This window comes from Calidris pugnax, unplaced genomic scaffold (genome assembly GCF_001431845.1).
Source record: "Calidris pugnax isolate Ruff unplaced genomic scaffold, ASM143184v1 scaffold188, whole genome shotgun sequence".
In the NCBI taxonomy this organism is placed as follows: Eukaryota; Metazoa; Chordata; class Aves; order Charadriiformes; family Scolopacidae; genus Calidris; species Calidris pugnax.
The window spans coordinates 4,502,124-4,512,745 of record NW_015091257.1 but is presented as its reverse complement, the minus strand read 5'-3'; the positions used below and the strand labels follow the sequence as shown (position 1 = coordinate 4,512,745).

Genomic DNA, 10,622 nt, shown 5'->3' with positions numbered 1-10,622 from the left:
GTTCAGCCTGGAGAAAAGGAGGCTGAGGGGAGACCTTCTCGCTCTCTCCAACTCCCTGAAAGGAGGGTGTAGCCAGGGGGGGTAGGTCTCTTCTTCCAAGGACAGGTGATGGGACAAGAGGAAACGGCCTCAAGTTGCGCCAGGGGAGGTTCAGATTGGATATTAGGAAACATTTCTTCATGGAAAGGGTTATCCAGCATTGGAATGGGCTGCCCAGGGAAGTGGATGAGGCACCATCCCTGGATGTGTTCAAAAGATGGGTAGACCTCAGGAATATGGTTTAGTAATTTTTATTTCCTATTTCTTATTTATTTTTTTGTTAGAGTTAGGTTGATGGTTGGACTAGATGATCTTAAAGGTCCCTTCCAACCTAGACGTTTCTATGATTCTATGATTTTAATCATCCACTAAGTGGCCAAATCTGGGTGTTGTACAGGCAGGTTTTGCCTTTGTAGTCACTATCTGCCACCCTGTGGTCATTTGACGCAATTTCTTCACTTACAGTATCGGTGGACTCTTGGAGCAGAACACAGCAAACTCACTCATTCCCCGCTGCTGCAAAAAGGCTTGTAAAGTCAAGGTCTGAATTCGGCTTTCAGCAGCTTAAATGATTCCCTCAGTAACCCGTGCTTATTCACAAGGCCCTCCTTCTTTCTCTAACACCCTTTTTTTTTCCCTCGTGCTCATACTTGTTAAGTGGATGCATATTTCTCTGTCCAGTATTTACAGTTGATCTGTGCCCCTTCTCAGAGATGCAGCCATCACTGGAAAGGACTACAATCCAGGACAGCTCCAACAGGTCTTAGCGAGAGAAACACCTTTTCTGAGTTTTGTCACTTCAAGTCTCAATTAACCATGCTTCTTCTCCACGCAGTCACAGTCATTGGGTGTATCTCCAGCAATATCTCACACAGGGGAACACAGATAAAAAAATGGATTGGTACAGCTTAATGGAGTGGTACAGCTTAATGGAGTGCCATGAAGGAATATGGTGCTATGTATGTGGAAGGCTACACCGTACAAGTGGAATTGACTTTCTTTCTGTCCATGTGTACTGGTAAATGCAAACATATGTATTAATGTTAAATATAGGTGAAGAAATTCCCCTTACCTTATACTTTATGATGATTTCATATTTAAAACACATGTCTTTGTTAGAATGACTTATTTGGGGTCGTTGCCATTGAATTGTGCAATTAGTTTCAATTTCATCACAGCTGACAGTGATATTTGATGGAGGCATGAGCTTTTCTGAAATGATATAACCAAGAATTCAAATAATCAAAATCACTTGGTCTCTTTTTGCTTTGATAATAGAGAGTGCAATTGCAAGTAACACCTCAACGAAGAAAGAGACTTTGTTTTCCTTAGGATCTCTGTTAGAAATGACTAAAAGACCAAAGTTCTTTAAATCCTGTCCCCAGGATCAGAAAAAACAGGGGCTAAGCCAGGGAACATGACTGAGGAGCATAGAAAGATGCAAACCCTCTCCATTTACTTTTTTAGATGAGTAAGGTAGAATCCTGTCTTCTTTTTACAAAGGTGTTTTTTACTGCTGAAGAACTGATGTTAAACCTAATGTAAGAAATACAAAGGTAATTTCTTTCTTTAAGTCTCTTCACAGGATGCTTCCATAACACGAAGTTGTTGCATGATTGGTGTTGTGAATTATGCAGCTTATTCCTCCCTTCCAAAAAATTAGCCATACAAATTTAAGAATGACACTTCAGTTTTGAGAATCTAGCCAGCCTCTTCACATATCTCCCCTAAATTCACAGATGTGGGCAAAAATATGAGGACTTTTATGTTTTGGTCATCACCAAGGACTTGATTATTGTAACAGCAAAAGACAGCCACTCATGACAGAAATGGTGATAAAATGCTGGCAGAGGAAACCTTGGCTTCAGCTAGATTGCTACTTCACACCAATACTTAGAGACAGGCCTGGCCTATTTATGATGGACTCATTGGTCAAAAAACAGTCTTGTTTCATCTCCCATGTGTGATATTACAGCTTAATTCCTTCTGCTTATAGAATGAATCCTTGCTTGTCTATTTTTTGGAGACAATACCAAAAACTTTGCCAACAAGGCTTTGGCACTGTAAAATTAATTGCACAGGATGCTTCCAAATTAGAGCACTAAGTTGAAAGAACATCTGATAACCTGGAGTATTGTGTACACATATTAATGTTCTCTAATCAAGGGTATGGTGTTGGTGTATGCCTTTCCCAATGGGAAGGAGAAATCAGTGCTCAGATAAACTTCTGAGAAGTCTCCTTTGTCAAAAAGTCTTTGACCATCATTGAAAGGACAGCAGGAGGAAGTAAAATCTTTTAAGTCCTGTGGACCCTGTTGGAGAAAGACCTAAAACCAGTAAGGGTAGGTTGATAAAGAATCTGAGGTAGGCTGCAGCTGTGGAAGTTCTTGCTTAATTTCCCTCATTGCTCTTTTTCTTGGGGAATAGGTTTCTTGACAACACAATCTCTTACTTTTGATTCTAGGAGGGGCAGAGTACCTGATTCCTTCTCAGGGAAAAATGCTCTACTACCCTCATGCAATCGTGAAAACACACAAGAAAGAAATTATTTACTTACCGATTTTATATAGCTCAATGCACGTATCATAGAACTGGATCTGGGAGACATTGCTAAGAGCCATTCACCAGGATGTAAGCACTTCCAGGCTTTATCGTCACATTTTGGAATCTGCATCCTATGTTTCTGCCATTTTTGTCTTTAATGTAAAGCTCACATTCCTTTGTGTCATTAGGTCTGTTTATAGCAAAGTACGTTAGTTAAGCACGGGCAGGGTGATGCGTCAAATGAGAATGCAGACTTCCCTAGACTCCAGCAGACCTACTTACCCTGAGTACTGCCAGTAGAGGAAGTACTGGGTATCTCCCGGAGCTTCCCGGCCTGCCTGCCAAGTGCAGTTCATGAGGGAAACATTATAAATCACACAGGAGAAATTTTCAATGGCCGACCCATTCACGCCTGAAAACACAGGAATACCCACAATGAGGACAAATCATGCGACTGCTCCAAGCTGGAGGACCGTGGCACCCATTTAGATATGTTAGATATCTGTGGACCGTGGCACAGGCTTAGATATGTTAGATATCTGCAACCCCCCGGTGGTTATTGCTTGGGTTAGGAATGACTTGTTTCATTTTAGGTAGTAACACTGAAAGATATTTGCACTGACAGATTCAATGAAGATTTTGTCCTGGATAAATCCTCCAAAGATGTGATCATACTTGCTTCTGATAGAATGAGTCTCAGGGGAGCCTACACTCTGCTAGAACAGGCTAATACCTAAAGTGGATACCTTTAGGTATGTTTTGAATTGTTCATATTCAAAAGGAGACACTGGTGCCACAATGTCACAAGCTGAAACATTTGCCTGTCATCCTTCAGTACCCTGCTGTAGCATTTCTATTTGAAGGGTGTTTTTCAGCTCCCTGTCAAATGAATGAAGAGCATGAGAAGCTTCCTAGCTGGACTCCAGAGAGGGAGAGACACCCAAGTGCAGAGCTGTGAAGTTTTTAAAGACTTCAAAGAGGTGTAGATACAAACTTCTGAGGTGCTTCTGCTCTGCAGTGATACCTTCTTCCACCTGGGATTAGCATGAGAAATCTTTTCCTGATCACAAACATACCAATTTAATGTCTAACACCCTCCCCCAACAAAACCGAATAAGGAGCCTAAACATACCTTTCAAAAGGAAGCACTAGTTATCCATTCTTTCATAAGGAATCAGCAAATACTTTGAGCTTGATGAGGCAGGAAGTAGTGCCGTTTTGTATATGCAAACTCCATGTTGCTTGTATGAACAGATCTTCTACCTCATTCTCTTAACAGTCTCATATACATTACCCCTCTCATACAAAAAGAAGTAAATTCTGTCAGACCTTTCATTATTGTGGATGGGACAGTGCAAAGTGTCGGGCGTTACACCATGAGTTACACTGTGACAAAACTCAAGATTCCACAGATTTCTCAAGGAAGAACTTCAAATTACCACCACAAACCTGTTCCACTTGGATTCTTAATAACATTTTAAAGACTTTCAAAAGCATTCAATGACATATTAGCACAAACAATTAAAAGAGAATTGGCAAGTAAAAAGGTATACCAAGAAGGTATCAGCTGAGAACTAAAAAAATTGCTGAGCTAGTTATAGGAAACTTTTCTTTTACAGAAACATTGTCATAAGGCTGACATATTGACATAAGGCTGTCTATGCCATGCTGAGGGAAAACACAGACAGTGGCATATAAGATGCACTTTGGCTCTCCTAATTTTCTCCCTGCATAGCTTCACTACCTCTTTATAGGCCTCATGAGAGTCCTGGCCCCTCTTCCAAAGGTTGTAACCTCTCCATTTGTTCATTAGATCCAGCAAAAGGCCCCTTTTTAGCCAGGCTGGGCTCCTTCCTTGCCTACTTGTTTTTCGGCACACGGGGACAGCCTGCTCTTGTGCCTTTAAGACTTCTTTCTTGAAGTATGTCCAGCCTTCCTGGGTTCCTATACCTTTCAGGGCAGACTCCCAAGGGATTTTGTCTAGCAGTCTTTTGAACTGGTCAAAGTTTGCCCTCCGGAAGTCTAAGGTGGCAGTTTTAGTAACCCCTCTCCTTGTTTCTCCAAGGGTCAAGAACTCAATCATCTCATGGTCACTGTGCCCTAGATGACTTTCAGCCTTTACTCCGCCCACAAGTTCTTCCCTGTTCACAAGGAGCAGGTCCAGTAGGGCACTTTCCCTGGTCGGCTCACTTACCAGCTGCGCGAGGAAGTTATCTTCCACACACTCTAGGAACCTCCTGGATTGTTCCCTCTCTGCCGTGCTGTATTCCCAGGAGGTATCTGGGAAGTTGAAGTCCCCCATGAGAACAAGGGTGAGAGATAGCGAGAGCTCTGCCAGTTGCTGATAGAATATTTCATCCATTTCTACATCCTGGTTTGGGGTTCTGTAATAACCTCCCGCTATGGTATCTGCCTTGTTGGCCTTCCCCTTGAGTCTGACCCATAAACACTCTACACTGTCATTCCCATTATTAAGTTCTAGGCATTCAAATATGATTCTAACATAGAGGCTCACCCCACCACCTCTCCTTCCTTGTTTATCCCTTCTGAAGAGTTGGTAGCGACCAATTGCAGCGCTCCAGTTGTGTAAGTCTTCCCACCACGTTTCTGTGATGGCAACTATATCATAGTTTTCCCACTGTGCAATGGCATCCAGCTTCTCCTGTTGGTTGCCCATACTGCGTGCATTTGTGTAGATGCACTTTAGCTGGGCTAATTTTCCTGCCACTTTTGTGGGGGGCCGAGCCCCAATACCCCCCTGACTGTGCTCAGACCCTTCTGTGGTTGCCAACCTATCACTATCCCTGATGTTATGACTACCACATGGGAATTTTCCTGCCACTTTTGTGGGGGGCCGAGCCCCAATACCCCCCTGACTGTGCTCAGACCCTTCTGTGGTTGCCAACCTATCACTATCCCTGATGTTATGACTACCACATGGGTTACCATTCCCCACCTCTACTGAGACAACAGGCCTCAAGACCTTGCTAGTGTTTTTACCCACCAGCACTGGTAATCTGCTCCCAGGGTCTTTTTTCGTAATCTTGATTCCATCCCCATCCCCCATCAAACCTAGTTTAAAGCCCTTTCAATGAACCCTGCTAATTCTTGCCCCAGTATTCTTCTTCCCCTTTGGGTAAGGCTTGCCCCACCTGTTGCCAGCAGGCCTGGTGTCCTGTAGATCATCCCATGATCAAAGAAACCACAGTCCTGCCAGTTACACCTGGCTCGGAGCCAGTAGTCAATCTGCACCGAGCAGATTAACTGATTAACTTAACTTGCTGGCTATTCCTATTTATCCCCTCATCAGTTCCTGCAAGTGGTGGGATAAAGGAGAACATAACTTGTGCTCCTGATCCCTTGACCAGCCGTCCAAGGGCCCTAAAGTCTCTCTTCATTGCCCTTGTGTCACCTTGTCGCCGCCTACTTGAAATACTAGTAATGGATAGTAATCTGAGGGTCGGACCAGGGTAGGGAGATTTTTCTGTATATCCTTAATCCTGGCCCCATGGAGGCAGCTGACTTCTCTGTGGGATGGATCCGGTCTGAAAATGGGGCCTTCTGTTCCCTGCAGAAGGGAGTCATCCACCATAATTACTTTCCTTTGTTCCTTTGTTGAGAAAGTCGTAAGGTGTGAGTGGCTAGATCTGGGTAACTCACTGCATTTATCGTCTTCTCCATCCCATTTACCTGGCCCTCAATTTCTAAAGCCCCATACATATTTTGCAAGTGCAACTGGGAAGGTGAGGGGGGCTGGGAAAGGTTTTGTTTGCCCCTCAGAGGAGGGACCTGCTTCCATTCCCCATTTTCCCTTAAGCCTCTCTCTTCTGCCTGGTGACAGGTGGAAAGGAGATCATCCACTTCCTGTAGAGCCTCTACCTAATGGCTATGCCTCAGGGTATGGCTTCACCAATCTATTTCACATTCACTTTCTCTGATGCTTTTAAGTCTTTCTACCTCTTCCTTCAGTTCAGCCCCCTGCCTGAGCAGGTAGTTTATTTGATCACACTGCAGACAGGTGGTATCTCTGGCTCCCTTGGGAACAAATGCCAGGCTTGGGTATTTGCTGCAGCTGGAGACCTGCACAGCTGTGTGTTTTTGCGGGAGCTCGGCCTGAGTTCCCACATTCTTCCTTGCGGTGCATTTTGCAGGTGGTGGGGCCATGTTCTTGTCTGGCACTGGGAGGGGACCCGCCCCCTGCCTGAGCAGTTAGTTTATTTGATCACACTGCACACAGGTGGTATCTCTGGCTCCCTTGGGAACAAATGCCAGGCTTGGGTATTTGCTGCAGCTGGAGACCTGCACAGCTGTGTGTTTTTGCGGGAGCTCGGCCTGAGTTCCCACATTCTTCCTTGCGGTGCATTTTGCAGGTGGTGGGGCCATGTTCTTGTCTGGCACTGGGAGGGGACCCATGACTGATGGCTGCTTCCCTCACGCTCTGTGCACCTCCGCCTGCGCCTGCTGGTATTCCCACCCTTGCACTCACTCACGCACTCCCGGCACACTCTCTGCCCCTGCTGTGGCTATGGCCACTTTTAAATGTGCCACAACTCACCTGGCCTGCCCCCAGCTACGTCAGCCTCTCAGCTCCCTTGCGAGATTCCCGACTCGTTTTGGGTCTCTCCTGAAATGTTCAAGGTCAGGTTGGATGGGTCTTTGAGCAAAGTGATCTAGTGAAAGATGTCCCTGCTCATGGCAGGAAGGTTGGACTAGATGATCTTTAGAAGTTCCCTTCCAACTCAAACTGTTCTGTGATTGTATGAACCTGCTTGGATAGCAGGAGCCACTCCAGAAATGTTGTGTCTTCACAGGCTTCTGTGTAACACCGATCATCAGCCCTGAGCAAGCACATCACTGCATTTCCCAATGTCACTGCATGCTTATGTCTTGGCTATAGGTAAGTCAGTAAGGACCCATGTATCCAATTCAGCCTGTCCTTTGTATTTAGAAATTCTCATCTGAACAGCAATGAGATGCGTCTCACTGAAGTTCCTCTAAAAGCAGGAAAAGAGACAACCTTACACTTCAGTCCCATCAAGGCCCTGATTCCAAAAGATTCCTCTGAAAGCAAGAATTTCACAAGAATGGCCAGAGAGGACAGATATGCCTCAGTACTAAGACAGGTCTCAACAAAAAACTAGAAAAGACTGCTAAAACAGAGACTATCTTGTTTCTACCAAAAGTACTTTTTTCAGTTACTTAATGATATGAAAGAAAAAGAAGGAAGTGTAGTGATTTATCTCCATTAAAACTTTACATAGCAAATTTACCATTATAGTCTCAGTAAAATGTCCTGCAGTCACTGAACACCAGTCTTCAGTGAAATTCATGTTGTTCATTCAACTCAGTTCCATTTTCCACTGATTCAACACCAAATTTCTAATAGGTGAATCTGGCATCTCTGCTGCAAGTGTCACATAATGGGATCAGTAAGGTGCAAGACTGATTCCCAGATTTTCAGGTGCAGAGGTTACTGCCCAGCACATCTAAGACAGAAGGCAACTTATGCACAACTACCCATAATGAGAAGGACGTTACACCACCTCAGAGGATTGGCTCTACTCACAGTCTGTGCAATGCCAACCGACACACAACTGGGTGATCAGCAGCATCCACTGGGTCATGAAGATGAGTGCAAGAGGAGCAACCATCTCTTCTTCCTTGGAAACGGAGAACAGTGAAACTTGCTCAAGATGAAAGATGTCAGCATCAACAACTCTCCTCTGAATTTTTCGAGTCTGACCTGCTCATATGCCTGCTTCTACACCACCTGAACTTCTCAGTTTTGGTGGGCAGAAAGATTAGATAGACTTCTCAAGCAGTCAGGGAAATGTTCAAATAAACAGTAACAAGGTTAAAGAAGTTGTCCTTTTCTGTAACAAAACAATTTGTGTGATGATTCGTAAGGCTGGTGATCTTGAGAGCACTGTATAAACTTTACATACATATATTTGATGACTAGTATCTTAAGGTCTAAATATTATTTATCTATCTGCTATATACAAAGGTTATGATGAATAGATTTCAAGCAGGTGGGTAAAAAGCTGCAAACAGAAAATATCAAAATGGATCACAGCAATATCAATCACCTTGAGTTACCCAACAGTGAATATGGTGAGTTTGGTGAGGGCATTAGTTCACCTACTTTCAAAGATTTTTTTGAGTATATGCTTAAAAGTAGATCTAGGAGCAGTGTCTAACTTCTATGAATTCAGTACCAAACGCAGTAAGAAAAATAGAATTGTGGCTAGGACTTTTGTTAGCAGGGAGTAGGTACTTTATTTGCAAAACTTAGCTCATGTATTCCTCTGACAGCCTTTTAGATTTTGTGTGGGACATCATCCCTCTAGCCCTGGACTTCCTAGAGTCCCAAAGAATACCTCAGCAAACAAAGTAGTCATAAAGACAAAGATGGACCTACCTTCTACTTCAAAACGCCTTTGTGTTGTTTGTCTATCTATCAGTCTTCAGGCTCAGAGAGGACGGGAAGCCTCATATGGTGGTATAGCTATAAATAGGGCCGTCTCCCTTGCTGTTTGTGTTTTGGGGAACTGTCCTGTCATCGGAAGTGTTGCAAGACGTGATGTTCATCACTTCCCTTCTGGTTCTTACCAAATTCATGAAATTGCACAACTCATGATTTCATATAACATGAACTGGCAGTTAGCTCTTTAAACTTTCCTTTCTGTTGTACAGAATCCACTAGTGCTTGGGAATCATAGAATCACAGAATGATTTGAGTTGGAAGGGACGTTAAAGATCTTCTAGTTCTAACCACCCTGTCATGGCCAGAGACACCTTCCACTAGACCTAGTTGCTCAAAGCCTCATTCATCCCGGCCTTGAATCCAGCAAGTACATAACAATCTTTTCTTTCACCGATATTTCTCTCTAGCTCCAAATAATACTGAGTAGTATAAAGCATGTCTCAATACAAACCAGGTCTAGGGGCTGGGAGCAGTGGGGGTTCCCCACGGTGGGTGAGGGCAGAGCCCGTCCCACCCCACAGCCAGGTACAGGGCAGCTGGGGGCAGCGGGAAGCCCCAGACCTGGGCATCGGACACCTCCCTGGGGATGAGCTGAAGCCAGGACATTGGCCCACGGGTGGGTCCAGCTCAGGGGGCAAAAAGCCACGCCAGGGCTTGCTGCTGAGCATTTGTTCCCTTTTCAGGTCACAGCTGTGCATTTTCTAAAGGAGAAGGTCATTATAAACAGTATAAAACATCAAAAAGTCCTTTATACCCTGAAAGGCTTTGCTTCACAGAAGACAATGTAATTTACTTAGTATGGCGATTCATAATCCATGTAAAGTAATTTAATTTCTTCACGTATTGGAATTGAAACATCACTAGAAAATACGACATTTTTCAAACAGCAAGATGTGTCAACATTTTTCTCTTAAAAACAGGCAGATCTGTTCTGCTGGAGATAAAAACTTATAGGAGAGAGAATTGTCCATGTGTTTCTCTACCAATCCCATTTCTTGCCTACTATATTTGGAAAAAGTAATCTGCTGCCCAGGACATTTCCAGAATGCTGCAGGATTCATGTTTATCAAAATCCCAACTTCATTCCTATCCTACAGCTTATTTATTGACATATGGAGTGAAATAACCATATCAGCAGTAGTTAAATATCAGCCATTCATAAAATCCAGACCAGGTTGCTCAAAGTTCCATCCAGCCTGGTCTTGAACACTTCCAGGGATGGGACATCCACAACTTCTCTGGGCAACAAGTTCCAGTGCCTCACCACCCCCACAGGAAAGAATTTATTCCCTACATCTAGTCAAAATCTCTTTCAGATTAAAACCGTTACCCCTCATCCTATGGCTCTGGTCCCTAATAAAGTCTCTCCCCAGCTCTCCTGTAGGCCCCTTTAGGTACTGGAAGGCTGCTATAACATCTCCCTTTCTGTTCTCCAAGCTGAACAACCCCAATTCTCTCAACCTTTCCTCATGGGAGAGGTGCTCCAGACCTCTGAGCATCTTTGTGGCCCTCTGCTGGATCTGTTCCAACAGGTCCATGTCCTTCCTGTGCC

The 10,622-nt window shown here is 44.1% G+C and overlaps 1 protein-coding gene across 1 annotated transcript in view; it reads right to left on the bottom strand.

The window, feature by feature from the left end:
• LOC106898718 (granulocyte-macrophage colony-stimulating factor receptor subunit alpha-like) overlaps positions 1-9,134 on the bottom strand; it is a 16,578-nt gene extending 7,444 nt beyond the window's left edge. Inside the window, 6 exon segments of the mRNA XM_014960131.1 lie at positions 1,112-1,251; positions 2,597-2,651; positions 2,653-2,773; positions 2,866-2,995; positions 8,150-8,243; positions 9,005-9,134. Coding sequence (XP_014815617.1) covers positions 1,112-1,251; positions 2,597-2,651; positions 2,653-2,773; positions 2,866-2,995; positions 8,150-8,234 — 531 coding nt within the window. The 5' untranslated portion in view covers positions 8,235-8,243; positions 9,005-9,134.
• Positions 9,135-10,622: the final 1,488 nt, after the last annotated feature.